Here is a 22,791-nt window from a genome sequence, read left to right as displayed (position 1 = left end):
TACTGGACATCCTGTTGGTTTTATACAAATTACTTAAACAGAGAATATTTGTTTTCAGTTTGAATCCGATCATTTAAAAGTACACACTTAAATGTGTATAAAGGTATATGGCTCATAAATGTGTGAGAAGTATTCGCTGAGTTTTGTTTCAGTTTATAGACGTGCTCAAGAAAAAAAAGTTCACCGCGACGGAGAGGCAGAACGCACACCCTGTTTATTTTCTTTATTTTACAAAAGCACAATGTTTTGATTTGATTGTAAGTGGACACATACAAAAGTAGAAATATCACAGATTCTTTTTTTATATTTCTTTTTTCTGTATGACCATAAATGACGGAGTAATTTAAGTTTATGTTGCTGCTATGTGAAGAAAATCCATCTCGACCTCAGAGGGTTAATGTTGTAATCGGAACGGAAGAGCGGTGTTTTGTCCCGCGACTACAGCGTCTCACCGTCACTCAGTTGCCCTGCTGCACGGGCTCTACTTCAGCCGGAACCGAACAATGTACAGAGTTCACTAAGCTAATCGCATCCAAAGCAGTATCTAAAGCCCTTGCACTCTTACAATTAACCTCGATTAAAGTTTGGATGCGTGTCTCTAGTTCTGAAATCCTCTCCGTCAGCTTTACTATCTCCCTGCATTTATCACATGTGAAGCCCTGACCGCTGACAGAGAAGGCTATGTTAAACATGTGACACTAACAGGAGAAGACATTACTCACTGTGTTTGCTGACTGATCCTACTCACCACAGTTGTTTGATGGACTCGTAAAAGGCGTGAGATGGCACGTTAACAGGCTAGTAAAAAACTAGCGTGCTGTGCTAGCGATAACGATTTAGATAAAAGCTAGTGATGTCAGATTAATGTGATAGGCAATATTAGACAATATCTGATGATGAGTAACTTATATTTAGCAATATAAACAAAAAGAATGTGTGACGTTAAACGGTGAATCGATGCAGTTCTGAGTGTGTGTGTGTGTGTGTGTTTTCTCCCGCAGCTGTGCTCGGAGTACGAGGAACTGGACGCAGAGATCTCAGCGGCGCTCGCACACGTCACATGACCAACAGCGGCGCTCGCACAGGTGACGCCTTCAGGAACACGTGACTGGCTGAGTGCAAGAATAAACCCTGATGAACTCTGACCTCTGACTGCTCTCATGGAAACCAGAACCCTCCAATCAGAATCCAGAACAGTGAAGCCACGCCCACTACAGCAGCGCTGACGGACATCTATATGCATTTCATATGAAGTGTATATCCTTAATGCATTACACTTGAACAATTACTTTTTCAGTTAATATTCAGCTTTTAAAATGGCCGAGCTTGTGTTTGAAGCTCTCTGTGAACCTGTGTAAATGATTAAACTCTTGATATTCCTGTAGCGATCTCAGCAGAGTCGTGAACCACACTCGCTCCGTGTGATTGGCTAATCACTCGTTCATCACAAGCCCTGAGGTTACAGGACGTCACAGTGAGCACGGTGTTTGCTCAACACTAACCTGACTCACACTCAAGAGTTTGTTCAACCAGATTGGGGTTTTGCTGTGAGTGTGTGTGTGTGTGTGTGTGTGTGTGTGTGTGTAGCCTGTGAGTGTGTGTGTGTAGCCTGTGAGTGTGTGTGTGTGTGTGTGTGTGTGTGTGTGTGTAGCCTGTGAGTGTGTGTGTGTGTGTGTGTGTGTGTGTAGCCTGTGAGTGTGTGTGTGTGTGTGTGTAGCCTGTGAGTGTGAGTGTGTGTGTGTGTGTGTGTGTGTGTGTGTGTAGCCTGTGAGTGTGAGTGTGTGTGTGTGTGTGTGTGTGTGTAGCCTGTGAGTGTGAGTGTGTGTGTGTGTGTGTGTGTGTGTAGCCTGTGAGTGTGTGTGTGTGTGTGTGTGTGTAGCCTGTGAGTGTGAGTGTGTGTGTGTGTGTGTGTGTGTGTGTAGCCTGTGAGTGTGAGTGTGTGTGTGTGTGTGTGTGTGTGTAGCCTGTGAGTGTGTGTGTGTGTGTGTGTGTGTGTGTGTAGCCTGTGAGTGTGTGTGTGTGTGTGTGTGTGTGTGTGTGTGTGTGTGTGTGTAGCCTGTGAGTGTGTGTGTGTGTGTGTGTGTAGCCTGTGAGTGTGAGTGTGTGTGTGTGTGTGTGTGTGTAGCCTGTGAGTGTGAGTGTGTGTGTGTGTGTGTGTGTGTGTGTAGCCTGTGAGTGTGAGTCTGTGTGTGTGTGTGTGTGTGTAGCCTGTGAGTGAGTGTGTGTGTGTGTGTGTGTGTGTGTAGCCTGTGAGTGTGAGTGAGTGTGTGTGTGTGTGTGTGTGTGTGTGTGTAGCCTGTGAGTGTGAGTGTGTGTGTGTGTGTGTGTAGCCTGTGAGTGTGAGTGTGTGTGTGTGTGTGTGTGTGTGTGTGTAGCCTGTGAGTGTGTGTGTGTGTGTGTGTGTGTGTGTGTGTGTGTGTGTGTGTGTAGCCTGTGAGTGTGTGTGTGTGTGTGTGTGTGTGTAGCCTGTGAGTGTGAGTGTGTGTGTAGCCTGTGAGTGTGTGTGTGTGTAGCCTGTGTGTGTGTGTGTGTGTGTGTGTGTGTAGCCTGTGAGTGTGAGTGTGTGTGTGTGTGTGTGTGTAGCCTGTGAGTGTGTGTGAGTGTGTGTGTGTGTAGCCTGTGAGTGTGAGTGTGTGTGTGTGTGTGTGTGTGTGTAGCCTGTGTGTGTGTGTGTGTGTGTGTGTGTGTAGCCTGTGAGTGTGAGTGTGTGTGTGTGTGTGTGTAGCCTGTGAGTGTGTAAAACTAAACTGTTACATGAATCTCTGCCCGAAACTAGAGCGATCGCTTCCAGCAACATAAACACACCTAATATAGTTCACGTCAGGTGGTGCTTTGACTTCAGACCGCACCAGATGTGATGTGATGATCTCTCCACACTGATGTGATGATGTCATGACCTCTCGACAGCACCGACACATCAGATGTCCAGTGGTGTGCGCTGGCTTCCAGGTTCTATAGTTGCTTTTTGCTTTGTATTTTTGTATTTCCTGACCTTAACAAAAGAAAACTCAATAAACAGTTGTGAACAAAAAGAAGGATGTCACTGATGTCTGCAGCCTGGTGAGATCACACTCATTTAAACAGAAGAGAGAGTGTGTGTGTGTGTGTGTGTGTGTGTGTGTGAATCTGTGCAGCGTCAGTAAAAGCCACGTCATCATCTATTTGCTGACACACACACACACACTGTAGTTCAGTAGCAAAGGTTTCTTTTATTTATAAAATTCACAAGACAGCAGCTTAAAACACGTTTCTCAATCCTTACACACGGAGTGTGTGTCTCAGTAACAGCAGCAGAGGGGTTATCCAGGCATGACCTCTGCTGGGGGAACGAGCTTCCTCTGACGGGAATGGTGTGTGTGTGTGTGTGTGTTCAGATGGACTGGGATGCGTGTGTGTGTGTGTCTACACGCGGCTGTGGGACAGGTGTGAGTCAGTCTGTGTGTTGAGATGAATCCTGAGGAGTGGGAACGGGAGAGGGTGTGTGTGTGTGTGTGTCTACACGCGGCTGTGGGACGGGTGTGAGTCGCTCTGTGTGTGTGTGGTCTTCGGAGGAACGCTGCCGCCCTGCAGGAGAGGATGAACCATAGACATGTGCACGTTCAGATTGTGCGCCTTCTCGAAGCGTTTCCCGCAGATCACACACGCAAACTCAAGCTCCGCCTCCGCCTTGTGCTTCGTCATGTGATACTTCAGAGACGCCCGCTGCCGGCACTGGAAGCCACACACCTCACACCTGAGAAACACACACACACACACACACACACACACAGACAGACGGAGGCGGTGAATGAGACGCAGAGCAGCTGAAACACACACACCTCACACCTGAAACACACAGAGCAGCTGAAACACACACACCTCACACCTGAGAAACACACACACACACACACACACACACACACACACACACACACACACACACACACACACACTGAAACACACACACTGAAACACACACACCTCACACCTGAAACACACACACACACACACGGAGGCGGTGAATGAGACGCAGAGCAGCTGAAACACACACACCTCACACCTGAAACACACACACACACACACACACACACACACACACACACACACACACAGACAGACGGAGGCGGTGAATGAGACGCAGAGCAGCTGAAACACACACACACACACCTCACACCTGAAACACACACACACACACACACACACACACTGCAGTGGTTTGGCCCCTGAGTGCCTCATCTGATGGACACAGACACACACACACACACACACACACACACTCACTCACTGCAGTGGTTTGGCCCCTGAGTGCCTCATCTGATGGACACGGACACACACACACACACACACACACACACACACACACACACACACACACACACACACACACACTCACTGCAGTGGTTTGGCCCCTGAGTGCCTCATCTGATGGACAGACAGGTGTTTCCTCTGCTTGAAGGTCTGGCCGCACTGGTCACAGATGTAGTTCCTCACCTCTAGAGACGGGAGTCATAATCATAAACAACTCCACATATGAAAGAGATGTAAATCTGATTATTTCTGACACTTTCATGGTGAAACTCAAACCCTCCTGTTGTGTTCGGCTCAGTTTGACCGGCACTGGATTTTCAAACTGCTTGAAATACTAGATAAACCATTTACTCTTGAAATACCCTTGTGAATATTCCTCATCTAGAGTTATGACTGTGCATGAGATGTTCTGACATATACAGTAAACAAAGTCAAAAGTGTCGTCTGGTGGAGAGATTAGTTCCCCTTCAGTCGGTCCCTCTCGACGTACGCCAGAGATGATCCCACAGAACGGGGATCTCGCTTGTGACCAATCCACTACGAGTGTAACTAAACAAGCCAACGCTAGTGGCGTTCATGGATGACTCATGTTCTCACTGTGGGAACATGACCATCGCGGCGTTACGGTCGAGACTCCAATACCTCGAAAAGGCTGGAGCTTCCAAGCTCCCCCGGGGGTGCCAGTCGTTTCTTCTGGGGCTCCACTGGATGATCAGATGTCGGCCGCTGTATCGGAGTGAGAGCTAATGTCCCCTGGGGATGAAGACCTCCTTTGGGTGTGGCAGAGTTGCCCGAGTCAGACCCTGAGCTCACAGCTATGCTTTCCTGGGTAGCCCACAAGTGTCAGGCTCGAGTGGAACCCTCCACCGTGTCCTGAACCCTCGCGGCTGGACGATTGGTATCCCAGGGCGGCCCGTGCTGGTTCTCAGTGCCCCGCCTTTCTTTCCTTTCTTTCCGGAAGTGCATGATGAGGTTACCAGAGCACGGACGGCACCTTTTTCTGCCCAAAACCGTTCTGGTGCCTTTTCCTCCCTCACTACGAGCAGCTAAGGGTTATGTGGGGATCCCCCCAGTGGAGCGATCTGTGGTGATGCAGCTGTGTCCCAAGGCATTGCATCTCCCCTCCCGAGCGTGTACGTTCTCGTCCGCTCTTGTGAACAAGCCGTAGAGGTAGATCTTTTTGCCTCTCCAGACTCGTCCCATTGCCAGTTGTTCTATTCTCTGACCGAGGGGACCCTTGGCACAGATGCACTGGCACACAGCTGGCCCCAGGGCCTTCGCAAGTATGCGTTTCCCCCAGTAAGCCTTCTCGCACAGACATTGTGCAAAGTCTGGCAGGACGAGGAGCAGGTCTTGTTAGTTGCGCCGTATTGGCCCAACCAGACCTGGTTCCCGGAACTAGTGCTCCTCGCGACAGTCCCTCCCTGGCCCATTCCTCTGAGAGAGGACCTGCTTTCTCAGAGACGGGCACCCTATGGCACCCGCGTCCAGACCTCTGGAAACTCCATGTCTGATCCCTGGACGGGATGCGGAGGTACTAGGTGACCTACCCAAGCAGTGGTAGACACCATCACTTCTGCTAGAGCCCGCTCTATGAGGCGCCTCTATGCATTGAAGTGGAACCTGTTCGTTGAGTGGTGTTCTTCCCACCGGGAAGACCCTCGAAGATGCCCGGTCAGAGTTGTGCTTTCCTTCCTGCAAGATGGGTTTGAGCAAAGACTGTCTCCCTCCACCCTCAAAGTGTATGTTTCCGCACATCATGATGCAGTTGAAGGTAAGTCATTGGGAAAGCATGATCTGATCGTTCGGTCACCCCCGTGGAAGTCAGACGTTGCGGAGCGTCTGACGCCAGGCCTAACACTCGTATGCATTGTGGAACCTGTGTTAGGCTAGGTGGCCATATGTAGTGGTCCCTGTAGCGACCCCATATGTGTATTCCTCCACGATCAGCTCCTCTGTGGACGAGCCCGTGTCTTCTCCTTGACAGAGTCCGCTCTGTCGTCTCTGCTGGTGTTCTTCCCCCCCTAGAACTAGGCTGGAACCACCCCAGAGACTGCCATTTGTTGTACTACCCTGCTCGGCTAGTCCATGTGTAACCGTCACAGTGCCTCCCTGTCACAGTGGTTTCTGTAGCGTCCCCTTCCTTCAGGGCACGCTTTCCCACCGTTATCCAATAAGTCACACTCAGTGAGTTTTGCCGAAACAGCAGTGACTGACCTTCTCTGCGTAGAGCTCCTACCTTCCGCCCCATCACTGCGGTCAGGCCAGGAGACTCAAGCGGAGCGCTGGAAGGGCCAGCAGCAGCGTATCAGTGGATATCCCCGTTCTGTATATGATGTACGTAGAGAGTGACCGACCGAAGGGGAACGTCTCGGTTACGTATGGTCACCCTCATTCCCCGAAGACGTACGTCCCGTCACCACGGTTTCTGAACCTCTGCTGTACGGCCGAGTCACAATTCCGGCTCCTCAGCGGAAAAGTGTAGCTGTTGCAAATTATCGCATGCCAATGTGAACTGGCTCGTTTAGTTACACTCAAAGTGGATTGGTCTCAAGCGTGATCCCCGTTCTGTCGGATCATCTCTGACGTACCTCTCTTGTTATTGTGTTTCTCAGGAATGGCTTGTGGATTTGAACAGCTGAACCATCAGGAGGTCCTCGTTTGTCCCGTCTACCTCATGGCCATGGCTGGACTGATCAGCGTTTCAATGTCTTTATTTTATTTCATTATGTTTTCCCCTAGAACAGGGTTTCTCAAACTCGGTGCTGGAGGGCCACTGTCCTGCACAGTTTAGCTCCAACCCTGATCAAACACTCCTAGCTGTGAGTTTCTAGTGATCCTGAGGACCTTGATTAGCTTGCTCAGGTGTGTTTGATCAGGGTTGGAGCTAAACTGTGCAGGACAGTGGCCCTCCAGGACCGAGTTTGAGAAACCCTGCCCTAGAACCTTGTAATAAATATATATTTTGCAACCTTATCTATTTTGTGATCGCTGTTTTTGTTGCAGTTATGAGCTGAGGTTTAACATTGGTGGAGGTGTTTATCTGACTAAAATATTTTTTTTTAATAAAAAAAAAACATGCATTGAAAAACATAAATTTGACAGGAAGAAGTAAACACTGACTACAACATAATCAGTTATTAATATTTTCAGTGGTTCTCTCTTGTTATTTTTTGCATGTGTTCATAATTTCTGTCAGCAATGTTTCATTGCATTATGACATAAAACAACTGACTCCAAGCACAACTACGCACTATGCTTAAATCTTAAACGCATATTGTTAAAAATTTGAATAAAGGGTGAATTTTTGGGCGGGCCACGACTGTAGATGTTTTTTTACTACTTTAGAGGAAACCCCCGTTGGTTTCCATGCAATCTGACAGAAATCAACTCTCAATCTAAACAGCAAAGAGTGAAATACACGAGAACATATGAAAGACGTTTACAGACTTGTCTTCCGAATCATCCCAGTTTCTTTATCTAGTTTCACAGCCAAGAAATCTGGGAATGGATGTTGTCACATTTTACCCTCTTAAGGGTTTGAGAACCAGACATAAAAAGGCAGAAGTAGTAGAAATAACATTAGATACTATTTATACATCCACCTCACTGTGCAAATAGTCACTACAAGCTCATTTTGAACATAAGTGGGTCAAATTGACCCCTAACCCAATGGAAATAGATGGGAATGATTCACTTTCTCACAGATTTTAGCATTTTAGTCTGTCAAGCTACAGTAGAGGTTCATGGTTTTACGTGAATATTTAGTGTTTTTCATAAATGTCCATTTTTGGCAATTGCATGGAAAAGAAGGTCGGTCTATTTGACCTGCAACAGAAGAGTTCGAACTAGGGTTGTCAGTTAAACGCGTTATTAACGGCGTTAACGCAAACCCATTTTAATGGCGTCAATTTTTTTTTATCGCGCGATTAACGGCTAGCAAACTTTGTAGGTTTTTTTCACATGCTTTTGCCACAACTAGTAACGTTAGTAAAACTACAACACCACCGGATCTAGCTAGACCGAAAACAAAACAACAGGCACGCCGCACACACTTGTTTGGGCTTGCGAGCCGGCCGGACGAGAAGCCGCGTACTAGGACAACTTGTATCGCACATCGGACGCGCACTTTCTCAGTTTATGGCCAGCAATAAAAACGCAGAATGTCGCCGCCGGTGTGGTGTACACTCATAGAGAATAATGTGTTCGGATTTTAAATACGAGGCGCTGCGCTGCGCTGCGCTTCGCTTCTCGACCAGTGCGCGACCCCCTTTAACGTTACGTTTTGAGTGGATGAATGATGAGCGCGAGACGCCGAAATGGATGCCAATAAGATTCTGAATGGAAAGTTTAATTTTAAAAAAGTGGCCAAATGGTTCAATTGACAAGACCAAAGTGATCTGTGTGTTTTGTCGTTGTGAACTGAGCTATCATCGCAGGCTTCGCAGCACGTCCAGTCTGAAATACCACTTGTTGGCCAAGCACACACACAGCTGATGCGAATGCTCCGCCCCTCGTCAATATCAGGACCTCGTCAGTATTTCTTTCACCCTTTTATTGATGGACAGTGTTACATTGTGTGAGAGATTATTTGCTCCAAGTGAGAATGTTAGTGTCAAATTGAACACTACAGTATATGCCAATGTTGTTTTCAATAAAAAAACATTTGCACAAAGCAAGCCGATCCACTTTTCCATGTTGATAAGAGCATTAAAATGAGAAAAAAATTATGGGACAAAAAGAAATCAAGAGACATTTAAAATAGATAAAAATGTGCGATTAATCGCGAGTTAACTATGACATTAATGCGATTAAATATTTTAATCGTTTGACAGCACTAGTTTGAACACAACAGGAGGGTTAATGAGCATTCACTTCAGCTCTTCACACACACCCTGTCAGCGGCGTCACCTGTGTGTGTGTGTGTGAGTTTGACGGCCTCACCTGTGTGTATGAGCTTGACGTGTCTCTGCAGGTATCTGTCGATCATGAAGACCTTGTTGCAGCCGGGATGTGGACAGGGTCTCTCCCGCACCTCCTCGTGATGCTCCTTGATGTGTTTCTGCAGTGACACACACACACACACACACGCAGTGAGTGGAGCTCATGGCAGCAGTGGACATGTGCTTCAGGAGAGCGTTAGCACCTTCATGCCGTCGGCTCCTCGGTACACCGCTGTGCAGCCCTGATGAGGACACTTGTAGATGGTGGGCAGCTCCTCTCTGCAGGGAAACACATCACCCTGAAGACGAGTCTACAGAAGCACTTTACACACACTCTCCTCCTCACCACAGCCCAGTCCCTGACAGTACTCAACACACTCATCTCTCACACGAGCACCTGACTGCTGAGAAACATCCTCTCAGTGCTCTCGTTTCCGGAAGAATCACACCCCTGCTTATTTTGCAGTGCATTAATGACAAAAGCATTCTGAACACTCTGTGTACAGAGCTGAGGATCCCAGAGTGCTGTGTGATGTCACCTTACCGCTCTGCCTTGATGCTGTTCTTCCAGCCAGGCTTCGGTCCAGGCTTCCGTCTGGCTTTGGGCTCCAGTGTCTTGGTCTCTTTCCTCTTTGAAGAACTGAGACAATTGAAAGAATGAGAGACATTTCAGTTCTCCCTGATTAATCCCTGAGTTTCCCCCAGTCTACATGTCAGTTAGGTGTCATATCCGGAGCACATCATCATGATGCTGGCGTGTTTCACTTCAGTTTATATGATCATTTGTGGGTTATTGAGCTATTTTGGCAGCAGGGCCTCATTGAAAGAGCCGAACGCCACTCCACACGCATACGCTGTGATCTACTACAAACACACTTGACAGGAGAATGTGCATGTGTGAGTGACTCTGATCTGCGTACGCACATTACAGACGGAGGAGTTTAACGACACCGATGGAGATCTGAGGGACTGATGAAGGAGAACCACTGTAATATTCATTATGAGTCATAATCATAAATACAGTGATGTTCACAATAACAGTTTAAATGCGTAAAAGAATGATTTAAACTATGTTTTACATCTGATATACACATTTAGATTAAATATGCCACTCTCAGAAGTTACAGAATTTTTTTTATATTCTAATAAATAGAGATATTAGTAGTGTGTGCGCTTCTGTTTAACACGTTTCCTGTGGCACGCTGTGTGTTAATGCTTGCTCAGCGCATGATAACAGCAGAATATTACCGTGGTCTGAGGAAATATTCTCACGCAAATAATGACCAATAATGCACAATAAGGCCTTTCTGTTTCCATTAAAAATATAAATCTATTAAAAATACTATTTGGCCAGTGGAGAAGATTGAGAAAAACTTTCTCTGAAATGTATTTTACACTATTTGATTGATTTATTCAAACACAAGGCGAGTATCGGCTACTAAATGATTGTTATCAGTGTAATGCGGATGTGCGTCACATCTCATATTCTCATAATGTCTTGTCCCGTTAAACATGGTGTCACGTGGATGAATCTGCATATGCAAATGATATGCAGATGAGGATATGCACAGTAAACGAGGCGTTGTAAGCTCAGATATGGTTATTTCGTGGAGGAGACGCATGTTCACAGTCTTCCTCTGACTGGGGATTCTGCGCAGGTTCTGGCGTACACACACTTTTAGTGAGGATCCTACACACAGTTTTATAAATGAGACTCCAGAACTCTAGATGAATCTGAGCTGGTGTGTGTGTGTTACCGTTTGTCAGGGTTCAGATCCGAGCTGTCTTCAGACGAGCCGCTCTTCCTCCTGTCGTCACACTCCTCATCACTCAACATGTTCCTGAACACACAATCCCAGGCTTCACTAACAGATCTCCAGGGTTTTCTGGGCTGTTGAGTTGCATGTGTTTACCTGTCCGAGAGCTCACTGTCCACATCATCTCTGTCCTCGAGCAGCGGAGCCACAGAAGGGGCCGTCTCCTCACCGGCGTCTGGAACATCCAACACACACACAATCTGTCTCTATGTAACCTCACAGGCACGTGGAAGGAGCTGTATATATTGTTTATATCATCATGTAACATGTAGAAGAGGAGGGAATGTTTTCTTTTGATTGGGAACAAGAGAGCTGTACACAAGCATGTGAGTTCGTGATCGGCAATGGCAAAAGGTTATATTTATTTGACCATTAACAATTTATGTAAATGTAGAAATGTCATCTCAATCACAGTATGGTGTGCCACAGGGCTCAGTGTTGGGTCCTCTGCTTTTGTCCGTGTAAAAGTTTCCTGATAATGTCTCCCGAAGGAAGCATGGGATTTGTTTTCATTGTTAAAACAGTTATCGATACTAAACAGCTTAACACTATGTGTGCCTTGGCTAGCTTGCCGACCGGCTATTTAGACATGTATTTTGACAATCTCTCTCTCTCTCTGCGAGTGTGTGTGGATGTGGTCACAGATAACGTGTGAGTCCCCATTTTCGCCTCTTCTTCCGCTTTTAAAATGATAAACTTTCACTCTATGATGGTTAAATTTAGCAGTTAATCCGTGAATCACATGCATGCCGAACTGTGCGGCGGCCGATCCGTACAGATCATGGTCAACTACGATCCGTTGCAGCCCTGCTCATAAGCATCTCGTGTTCTCCATGGGATGCGCTGTAGGTGTGTTGTGTTATGAGGGTTGTGTTTTGGGGCCTCACCTGGTGTCCCGCTGGCTTCAGCAGATCCGGGCGAGGGCTCGCTGTTAGCTCTCTGCTGCTGATCACTGTGTGCCTGAGCTCTGTCCTCACACTGAGTCTCAGCGCTGGATCTGGTGTCCATCTCGTAGCTGTGCCCGTCCACACACACCCACACCAGCTTCAGCGCGCCTCGGCACGGGCCCTCCAGCGCCTCCTGCAGGCCGGGGCAGGACCGGCAGCCGCTCGCGTGTGTGTGAGCCCACGACACCAGGCTGTGCAGAACACTCCTGTCTGAGGAGATGTGGGAGCCTGGACAACACAAGAGCAGTGAGACGAGACAACACACACACACACACACACACACACACGACACCAGGCTGTGCAGAACACTCCTGTCTGAGGAGATGTGGGAGCCTGGACAACACAAGAGCAGTGAGACGAGACCACACACACACACACACACACTCACTCACTCACTCACTCACTCACTCACTCACTCACACACAGACACACACACACACACACACACACACACACACACACTCTCTCACACACACACACTCACACACACACACACACACACACACACACACACACACACACACACACACACACACACACTCTCTCACACACACACACACACACACTCTCTCTCACACACACACACACTCACTCACTCACACACACACACACACACGTCTATATACTTACGGAATAAAGCCATGTCTTCCTGTGGGGATGAGCGTTCAGTGCTGCTCCTGAAGATGACAACACCATCACAATTATTCCACCAATCCACCAATAGCAAACCACAACCATCCAATCATCCGATCAATTCCCCACGGACACAATCAGCGTCCCCAATCAATTACAATGATCAATTTTGATTACTTTAATTAGACAAAAGTTGAAATTACACTAAAGTAATGTATGTATCATGGTTGTATGTGGTGCAGTGTCTGTTAAATGTTCTGCCGTCTAACACAGTGAAAGGCTCTCTGCTCTGTGAAAGATAGAGTTATAACAGCACTACTATAGATACAACAGCACAGACCAACAATATCACTGACATCACTGTCAGAACGACGTGTTCCAACTGATGAACCATAAAAACACTGAGCCAATCAGAGTCATCATTATAGCTGGTGAACAAACCTGCACAGTAATGAATACTTGGATATGAGTATATTGGTGAAGCTGGAGACGTGTGTGTGTGTGTGTGTGTGTGTGTGTGTGTGTGTGTGTGTGTGTGACTGTGTCTGTGTGTCTGTGTCTGTGTCTGTGTGTGTGTCTGTGTGTGTGTGTGTGTCTGTGTGTGTGTCTGTGTGTGTGTGTGTCTGTGTCTGTGTCTGTGTGTGTGTGTGTGTGTGTGTGTGTGTGTGTGTGTCTGTGTCTGTGTGTGTGTGTGTGTCTGTGTCTGTGTGTGTGTGTGTGTGTGTGTCTGTGTGTGTGTGTGTGTGTCTGTGTGTGTGATTGTGTCTGTGTGTCTGTGTGTGTGTCTGTGTGTGTGTGTGTGTGTGTGTGTGTGTGTCTGTGTGTGTGTGTGTGTGTGTGTGTGTGTGTGTGTGTGTGTGTGTGTGTTGACGTGAGCGCTGCGGTCACCTGTCTCTGGCGAGGGGCGTCAGGTTGACTCGGTTCCTGAAGTCCAGGAGGATGCTGTGGCACTTGTAGAACTGGGCGTGGCAGCTGTTGCAGATGAACTGGGACAGAGCCGGGTCTCGATCCATGGGGATTCCCAGCAGCTGCTGGAAGTCTGAGCAGAAGAGCGGATACACTCCACACGACTCGCCCTGCAGCTGCGCAAACGCCTGACGCAGACGCCGCGTGGAGAACTTCCCGTGACACAGGCGACAGAAGCCTGTGCTCATCCTGCCTGTGAGAGAGCAGAGGTCAAAGGTCAGGGCATTATCAGACCGACACAGGCGACAGAAGCCCGTGCTCATCCTGCCTGTGAGCGAGCAGAGGTCAAAGGTCAGGGCATTATCAGACCGACACAGGTGACAGAAGCCCGTGCTCATCCTGCCTGTGAGAGAGCAGAGGTCAAAGGTCAGGGCATTATCAGGCGGACACAGGTGACAGAAGCCCGTGCTCATCCTGCCTGTGGGAGAGCAGAGGTCAAAGGTCAGGGCATTATCAGACCGACACAGGCGACAGAAGCCCGTGCTCATCCTGCCTGTGAGCGAGCAGAGGTCAAAGGTCAGGGCATTATCAGACCGACACAGGCGACAGAAGCCTGTGCTCATCCTGCCTGTGAGAGAGCAGAGGTCAAAGGTCAGGGCATTATCAGACGGACACAGGTGACAGAAGCCCGTGCTCATCCTGCCTGTGAGAGAGCAGAGGTCAAAGGTCAGGGCATTATCAGACCGACACAGGCGACAGAAGCCCGTGCTCATCCTGCCTGTGGGAGAGCAGAGGTCAAAGGTCAGGGCATTATCAGACCGACACAGGCGACAGAAGCCCGTGCTCATCCTGCCTGTGGGAGAGCAGAGGTCAAAGGTCAGGGCATTATCAGACGGACACAGGTGACAGAAACCCGTGCTCATCCTGCCTGTGAGAGAGCAGAGAGGTCAAAGGTCAGGGCATTATCAGACGGACACAGGCGACAGAAGCCCGTGCTCATCCTGCCTGTGGGAGAGCAGAGGTCAAAGGTCAGGGCATTATCAGACGGACACAGGCGACAGAAGCCCGTGCTCATCCTGCCTGTGGGAGAGCAGAGGTCAAAGGTCAGGTCATTATCAGACGGACACAGGCGACAGAAGCCCGTGCTCATCCTGCCTGTGAGAGAGCAGAGAGGTCAAAGGTCAGGGCATTATCAGACCGACACAGGTGACAGAAGCCCGTGCTCATCCTGCCTGTGGGAGAGCAGAGGTCAAAGGTCAGGGCATTATCAGACCGACACAGGCGACAGAAGCCCGTGCTCATCCTGCCTGTGAGCGAGCAGAGAGGTCAAAGGTCAGGGCATTATCAGACCCGACACAGGTGACAGAAGCCCGTGCTCATCCTGCCTGTGAGAGAGCAGAGGTCAAAGGTCAGGGCATTATCAGACGGACACAGGTGACAGAAGCCCGTGCTCATCCTGCCTGTGAGAGAGCAGAGAGGTCAAAGGTCAGGGCATTATCAGACCGACACAGGTGACAGAAGCCTGTGCTCATCCTGCCTGTGAGAGAGCAGAGAGGTCAAAGGTCAGGGCATTATCAGACCAACACAGGCGACAGAAGCCTGTGCTCATCCTGCCTGTGAGAGAGCAGAGGTCAAAGGTCAGGGCATTATCAGACGGACACAGGTGACAGAAGCCCGTGCTCATCCTGCCTGTGAGAGAGCAGAGAGGTCAAAGGTCAGGGCATTATCAGACGGACACAGGTGACAGAAGCCCGTGCTCATCCTGCCTGTGAGAGAGCAGAGGTCAAAGGTCAGGGCATTATCAGACCGACACAGGCGACAGAAGCCTGTGCTCATCCTGCCTGTGAGAGAGCAGAGGTCAAAGGTCAGGGCATTATCAGACCGACACAGGTGACAGAAGCCCGTGCTCATCCTGCCTGTGAGAGAGCAGAGAGGTCAAAGGTCAGGGCATTATCAGACGGACACAGGTGACAGAAGCCCGTGCTCATCCTGCCTGTGAGAGAGCAGAGGTCAAAGGTCAGGGCATTATCAGACCGACACAGGCGACAGAAGCCCGTGCTCATCCTGCCTGTGGGAGAGCAGAGGTCAAAGGTCAGGGCATTATCAGACCGACACAGGTGACAGAAGCCCGTGCTCATCCTGCCTGTGGGAGAGCAGAGGTCAAAGGTCAGGGCATTATCAGACGGACACAGGCGACAGAAGCCCGTGCTCATCCTGCCTGTGAGAGAGCAGAGGTCAAAGGTCAGGGCATTATCAGACCGACACAGGCGACAGAAGCCCGTGCTCATCCTGCCTGTGGGAGAGCAGAGGTCAAAGGTCAGGGCATTATCAGACCGACACAGGCGACAGAAGCCCGTGCTCATCCTGCCTTTGAGAGAGCAGAGGTCAAAGGTCAGGGCATTATCAGACCGACACAGGCGACAGAAGCCTGTGCTCATCCTGCCTGTGAGAGAGCAGAGAGGTCAAAGGTCAGGGCATTATCAGACGGACACAGGTGACAGAAGCCTGTGCTCATCCTGCCTGTGAGAGAGCAGAGGTCAAAGGTCAGGGCATTATCAGACGGACACAGGTGACAGAACCTGTGCTCATCCTGCCTGTGAGAGAGCAGAGAGGTCAAAGGTCAGGGCATTATCAGACGGACACAGGTGACAGAAGCCTGTGCTCATCCTGCCTGTGAGAGAGCAGAGGTCAAAGGTCAGGGCATTATCAGACGGACACAGGTGACAGAAGCCTGTGCTCATCCTGCCTGTGAGCGAGCAGAGAGGTCAAAGGTCAGGGCATTATCAGACGGACACAGGTGACAGAAGCCTGTGCTCATCCTGCCTGTGAGAGAGCAGAGGTCAAAGGTCAGGGCATTATCAGACCGACACAGGTGACAGAAGCCCGTGCTCATCCTGCCTGTGGGAGAGCAGAGGTCAAAGGTCAGGGCATTATCAGACCGACACAGGTGACAGAAGCCTGTGCTCATCCTGCCTGTGAGCGAGCAGAGGTCAAAGGTCAGGGCATTATCAGACCGACACAGGCGACAGAAGCCTGTGCTCATCCTGCCTGTGAGCGAGCAGAGGTCAAAGGTCAGGGCATTATCAGACCGACACAGGCGACAGAAGCCCGTGCTCATCCTGCCTGTGAGAGAGCAGAGGTCAAAGGTCAGGGCATTATCAGACCGACACAGGTGACAAAAGCCCGTGCTCATCCTGCCTGTGGGAGAGCAGAGGTCAAAGGTCAGGGCATTATCAGACCGACACAGGCGACAGAAGCCCGTGCTCATCCTGCCTGTGAGCGAGCAGAGGTCAAAGGTCAGGGCATTATCAGACGGACACAGGTGACAGAAGCCTGTGCTCATCCTGCCTGTGGGAGAGCAGAGGTCAAAGGTCAGGGCATTATCAGACCGACACAGGTGACAGAAGCCTGTGCTCATCCTGCCTGTGAGAGAGCAGAGGTCAAAGGTCAGGGCATTATCAGACGGACACAGGTGACAGAAGCCTGTGCTCATCCTGCCTGTGGGAGAGCAGAGGTCAAAGGTCAGGGCATTATCAGACCGACACAGGTGACAGAAGCCCGTTCTCATCCTGCCTGTGGGAGAGCAGAGGTCAAAGGTCAGGGCATTATCAGACGGACACAGGTGACAGAAGCCTGTGCTCATCCTGCCTGTGGGAGAGCAGAGGTCAAAGGTCAGGGCATTATCAGACCGACACAGGTGACAGAAGCCTGTGCTCATCCTGCCTGTGAGAGAGCAGAGGTCAAAGGTCAGGGCATTATCAGACGGACACAGGTGACAGAAGCCTGTGCTCATCCTGCCTGTGGGAGAGCAGAGGTCAAAGGTCAGGGCATTATCAGACCGACACAGGTGACAGAAGCCTGTGCTCATCCTGCCTGTGAGAGAGCAGAGGTCAAAGGTCAGGGCATTATCAGACGGACACAGGTGACAGAAGCCTGTGCTCATCCTGCCTGTGGGAGAGCAGAGGTCAAAGGTCAGGGCATTATCAGACCGACACAGGTGACAGAAGCCCGTGCTCATCCTGCCTGTGGGAGAGCAGAGGTCAAAGGTCAGGGCATTATCAGACCGACACAGGTGACAGAAGCCTGTGCTCATCCTGCCTGTGAGAGAGCAGAGGTCAAAGGTCAGGGCATTATCAGACCGACACAGGTGACAGAAGCCCGTGCTCATCCTGCCTGTGGGAGAGCAGAGGTCAAAGGTCAGGGCATTATCAGACGGACACAGGTGACAGAAGCCTGTGCTCATCCTGCCTGTGAGAGAGCAGAGGTCAAAGGTCAGGGCATTATCAGACCGACACAGGCGACAGAAGCCCGTGCTCATCCTGCCTGTGGGAGAGCAGAGGTCAAAGGTCAGACACAGGAGGCGCTAACTCTCAGTTTAATGAAACCATTCTTGTTGGAGGTTAAATGTAAACTTAAAAATTAACTACAATAAATGAACTGAACTGACATAAAAATGTTACCAGGTGGAGAATATATCCCACGCTCAGCACTTCCTCCCATAGAACACCAGTATAAGAGCTTAATCCCATAGAACACCAGTATAAGAGCTTAATCCCATAGAACACCAGTATAAGAGCTTAATCCCATAGAACACCAGTATAAGAGCTTAATCCCATAGTAGAACACCAGTATAAGAGCTTAAACCCATAGAACACCAGTATAAGAGCTTAAACCCATAGAACACCAGTATAAGAGCTTAATCCCATAGAACACCAGTATAAGAGCTTAATCCCATAGAACACCAGTATAAGAGCTTAATGAGGTTTATGCAGATTAGCATGTCCCCTTATTATGATGAAATAACAAGATAAGTGTTCATGTGGTTCAGGGCTTCCATCACACACACACACACACACACACACACACAGCCTCTGGATATGACTGCTTCCAGATGTTATGTTTGGGGGTGCTGAAGCCCCCACCCCTCCCCCAGCGCCGCCCAGCTGATATGAGGATGAGGATGAGGATGAGGATAACAGGCACAGTGATGATGAGTGTGTTCTTCATGGGAACGGGCTCTGATGTGTGGTTAGGGTCGACCCGGAGAATAACGTTACGAGACAGTCACTCAACATGCTATAGCTTAAACCCGAAGCTCCTAAAACCTGTCAGAATGAATGAATATATGAGCAGTCATCATCATCATCATCATCATCTCTCACCCGCGTCACCGTCATCAGTCTTCGCGCGCTTACTCGCTCTGCTCCTCCTCTTCATCATCTTCACTCATCAATACTTCATCAATATCTGATCTGATTATGAGTCGCACACGTCAATCATCTCATCGGCGGGTCACCGCGCGCGCTCTGCAAGCGGGACTTATGTACAATCTTCCTCAATAAATATCATTTATAAGCGCATACATATGATATGATCAAATATTTCATGAAAACACGACGGTGCAGGACACGACCGGAAGCGCTCTGCTGTCTGTCAACAGGGGTAGCGGATGTGACGTCACCGAGCCAGCACAGCGCCACAGCACCGCTCACGGCCGGGTGTTTTCTTTCACTATTCTTACGTTGATATTTTTGTATTATTTTCTGAATACTTATTGTCACACTGTAAACTGAATGTTCAAATAAAGTATATCAATGTCTGTAAGAAAAAAATAACCCGCTTGTGTCTGCTAAGAGAACTCCACATCTGTATTAATCCAAAACAATATCACTAATAATATTAATCATTTAATTCAGTTATTATATTTTCAGTTTAAATTTGTGTTTAGTAATTGTATGTGCTTTTGTCATGTTTATACGTTTTTTTTTATATATTTCTATTCACCTTTAATTTCATTTTGATATATATTTTATTCTCTTTCCAATAATAAAAAAAACTGTATTTAAATGTATGTTAGCAAAAAATAAAATTAATAATATAGTATTATTTAGTTTTATTTGAGGGAATATTAGTAAAACCAAATCTACTTACGATAAGTCATTTACGTATAACGTTACATGTATGTATAAATCTAGTCAACGTTTCCTTACATTGAGAGCAGTGTGAAAATAAGTGTATCCAAATTGTAAGAACCAAATCTCTTCCCACAGCTCTGCAGACGACACACTCCCTGACTCTACTCCCTGACTCTACTCCCTACTCCCATTGACTCCCTGTGCCGATGCATTGATGAAGTCAACAGTAGAGTCAGGGATGTGTCAAAACTTTCTTCAATTAAACAAAGACAAAACTGAAGTTATTGCGTTTGGAAACAAAGATGAAGTTCTCAAAGTGAACGCATACCTTCACTCTAGGGGTCAAACAACTAAACATCAAGTCAGGAATCTTGGTGTGACACTAGAGTCAGACCTTAGTTTCAGTAGTCATGTCAAAGCAATAACTAAATCAGCATACTATCATCTGAAAAATATTGCAAGAATTAGATGCTTTGTTTCCAGACAAGACTTAGAGAAACTTGTGCATGCTTTCATCACCAGCAGGGTGGATTATTGTAATGGACTCCTCACTGGCCTTCCCAAAAAGACCATAAGACAGTTGCAGCTCATACAGAACGCTGCCGCCAGGATTCTGAGCAGAACCAGAAAATATGAACATATCACACCAGTCCTCAGGTCTTTACACTGGCTCCCAGTTAAATTTAGGATTGATTTTAAAGTATTATTACTGGTATATAAATCATTCAATGGCCTAGGACCTCAATACATTGCAGATATGCTCACTGAATATAAACCCAACAGATCACTCAGATCATTAGGATCATATCAGCTAGAAATACCAAGGGTTCACTCTAAGCATGGTGAGTCTGCTTTTAGCTATTATGCTGGAACCAGCTTCCAGAAGAGATCAGATGTGCTCCTACAGTAGTCACATTCAAATCCAGACTCAAAACACTTCTGTTTAGCTGTGCATTTACTGAATGAGCACTGTGCCAATGTTCGTCCGACTGTACTGTACTGTATTTTAATTTATTTTTCTAAACTGTTTTAATTATTCTTATTTCTTTTTATTATTTTAATGTCTTCTATGTAAAGCACTTTGAATTGCCATTGTGTATGAAATGTGCTATATAAATAAACTTGCCTTGCCTTATATCACTAGGCGCGTTTCCATTACAGATTTGCGCAAAACTTTTGCGATTTTTTCTAAATGTCGACAAAAAACTATTGCGAAATGACGGCGTTTCCATAAACGGATGTGATGCGACTAAAACTTCATTTTTTCCTCTCGGGATAAATCAAATCATTCCAAAAACCATGGCAACGGACGTTGGTATATCTCATCCACTGCACTGGACATTATTATTAATCGAAGGAGATGTATGTGTGTTTTCAAAGCATTAGTGAGGAATGACCCTTATTATACTTGTGAGCGGCTCATTTCACTATCTCACTTCGCTTTGACTCAACTCTCCAACAAACCTCAACACTTCCCCACACCCACGGGAAGTGCGCGCAGTCTCGCGAGACTCGGAAGTGGAGCTGAGATGAGTGTGATTCCGCTGAGAGCTGCTTACTCGAGTGTGTGACGCTTCTCTAGCGCGATGCGAGGAATTCAAGCCCAGTAATCAGCATGAATCATATGTAAACGCGTCTAAATCTCCGACAGGATCAGTAATGGATGTTAACTCGAGCGGCGCGTCTCCTAAAGAGGAGGGCGAGCTGGAGGACGGAGAAATCTTCGACGACGAGCCGCAGAGGCAGAACGCGAGGCCTCCGCGACGCGCCTGGCCCAACCGGCCCGCGATGAACAAGAGAGCGCGTTTACCGGGACCGGGGCTCAACAATAACGCCCCGCTGCCGCTGAGAGCCGCGCACCCGCCCTTCCCCTTCGACGCGACGCCGCGGTCCGGCTTCTGGGAGCGCAGTCACGGCGCGCTGGGCCGCTTCAGGTACCGCGACTGGACCCGCGACTGGACGGAGACCCGCGGCTGCCGGATCGAGTCTCCCGGGAGGAAGCGTATCCTTACATCAGCCGCAACACTCGAGCTGAACCACCGCGGTAACACTGTGGTGGGAGAATATCACGGTTCACGGTATAACCGCGATATCAAATATTAGGTTACGCTTTATTTTTAAGGTGACATTGTTACAATGTAATTATAAATGTAAGTACTGAATAATAGTAAGCAACTACATGTACTTTTACTATAGGGTTTACTGTTATTACTATGGTAAGTAGGCTACATGTAACATATGGGCAAAACTGTCACATCCATAACGCCAACACAATGCCATGGTATTTAGTTGGCGTTATGGATGTGACAGTTTTGCGTGGAATTGCCCATATGTAACAAGGACACTAAAATAAAGTGTTACCAAATATTATAATCTGGTTCCACAATAATGTGCTGTCATGATGGGACTGGTTTTAAGCCAAAATGGATTTCAACCTTGAACAAATTGCAACAGAAGCAAACTCAACTGATTCTGTATCCTCAATATGTCCTGAGTAAGGGAAAAAAGCCCAGAAGAATCCCATTAGGGGAAAGTTTCGGAAAAAGACCCAAATATAGGCCTAGTCTATTCATACGCCTACTCATTCTTCTCACGTGAATAGGGTCAACTTTTTAACCTTTAGATATCACCATGAAAATTACTGAGTTGATTAGCCTACTTGCATCAAGACAAACAAAAAATGTATTACAAGTTTTTTAAATGGTTTGTTAACATGGACAAATGGTGCATAATCTAATTATGTATAGGGCAATTAATACCATGGCATTGTGTTGGCGTTATGGATGTGACAGTTTTGCGCTAATTTTCATATACCACAACAGATCTAAACATTGGGTATAGCCAGGTGAACATGTCTTGTTGAATATTGTTGACATATAACAGTAAAAGACTTAATGTTAAGGTCTGAATGGAACCCATTTAGGCTACCCATGGGCATTAATACATAGAGGCAGGAAGAAGTACTTTAGAAACCAGCCTTTATTAATGTTTAAGAGATGGGGTTTTTTTCTAAAAAATTTTATTAATTTTTTTCTAAACTTTCCCCTAATGGGATTCTTCTGGGCTTTTTTTCCCCTTACTCAGGACATATTGAGGATACAGAATCAGTTGAGTTTGCTTCTGTTGCAACCTTTTTTCATAAAATGACTGGACTAGCCTATAGCCTAAGTCCAGCCAGTCGATTCTGCTACTGTACCTTTAAGACTTCGGTATGTAAATGTGGTATTTTATGATTGGTTAACCTCTGTGCATGGCGAATGTGATTGTATGTTTATGATAGGGCTGCACAATTAATCGAATTTGTAATCGCGATTACAATTGTGGATGCCACAACAATTATGTA

At 47.7% G+C, this 22,791-nt stretch overlaps 3 protein-coding genes across 9 annotated transcripts in view; 2 read left to right on the top strand and 1 right to left on the bottom strand.

Moving 5' to 3' along the window:
• fanca (FA complementation group A) overlaps positions 1 to 3,054 on the top strand; it is a 76,869-nt gene extending 73,815 nt beyond the window's left edge. For 3 of the 5 annotated variants that reach the window (XM_082159636.1, XM_082159632.1, XM_082159633.1), the window contains 2 exons: positions 1,002 to 1,635; positions 2,726 to 3,054. In XM_082159636.1, coding sequence (XP_082015762.1) covers positions 1,002 to 1,064 — 63 coding nt within the window. In that variant the 3' untranslated portion in view covers positions 1,065 to 1,635; positions 2,726 to 3,054. Of the gene's footprint in view, positions 1 to 1,001; positions 1,636 to 1,936; positions 2,090 to 2,630; positions 2,651 to 2,725 lie in introns of those variants that run through there. The other 2 variants (XM_082159635.1, XM_082159634.1) reach the window with 2 other exon arrangements.
• A 135-nt stretch (positions 3,055 to 3,189) lies between these two features.
• znf276 (zinc finger protein 276) lies at positions 3,190 to 18,991 on the bottom strand. Its single transcript, XM_082159698.1, has 11 exons — positions 18,696 to 18,991; positions 13,516 to 13,786; positions 12,625 to 12,671; positions 11,935 to 12,222; positions 11,144 to 11,222; positions 10,988 to 11,071; positions 9,775 to 9,870; positions 9,434 to 9,509; positions 9,232 to 9,349; positions 4,373 to 4,472; positions 3,190 to 3,733 (listed from the first exon to the last, which is right to left on the bottom strand). The coding sequence occupies exons 1-11, from the start codon at positions 18,751 to 18,753 to the stop codon at positions 3,496 to 3,498; spliced, it is 1,455 nt and encodes a 484-aa protein (XP_082015824.1). The 5' UTR covers positions 18,754 to 18,991; the 3' UTR covers positions 3,190 to 3,495.
• Positions 18,992 to 20,946: 1,955 nt separating this feature from the next.
• Positions 20,947 to 22,791, top strand: part of zfc3h1 (zinc finger C3H1-type containing) — a 42,221-nt gene continuing 40,376 nt past the window's right edge. For 2 of the 3 annotated variants that reach the window (XR_014202686.1, XM_082159627.1), the window contains exon 1: positions 20,947 to 21,450. Coding sequence is in view for 2 of the 3 variants with exons in the window: in XM_082159627.1 (XP_082015753.1) it covers positions 21,108 to 21,450 (343 nt within the window). In the remaining variant the exon portion in view is untranslated. The remainder of the gene's footprint in view (positions 21,451 to 22,791) is intronic. The other variant, XM_082159628.1, reaches the window with a different exon arrangement.

The sequence above is a fragment of the Leuciscus leuciscus genome, assembly GCF_965113295.1.
Source record: "Leuciscus leuciscus genome assembly, chromosome: 25".
Classification (NCBI taxonomy): domain Eukaryota; kingdom Metazoa; phylum Chordata; class Actinopteri; order Cypriniformes; family Leuciscidae; genus Leuciscus; species Leuciscus leuciscus.
Note: the sequence above shows the minus strand (reverse complement) of the source record. Positions and strands in the feature narration are given on the sequence as shown.

What these genes read in the sequence shown, in the direction of transcription:
- znf276 (XM_082159698.1), bottom strand. Translation starts at nt 18,753, where the DNA reads ATGATGAAGAGGAGGAGCAGAGCGAGTAAGCGCGCGAAGACTGATGAC. An exon ending in ACGCCCCTCGCCAGAGACAG is followed by an intron (nt 12,672 to 13,515) that starts GTGACCGCAGCG and finishes TGTCATCTTCAG; the next exon opens with GAGCAGCACTGAACGCTCAT. An exon ending in CGTCAAGCTCATACACACAG is followed by an intron (nt 4,473 to 9,231) that starts GTGAGGCCGTCA and finishes TCCCGTCTCTAG; the next exon opens with AGGTGAGGAACTACATCTGT.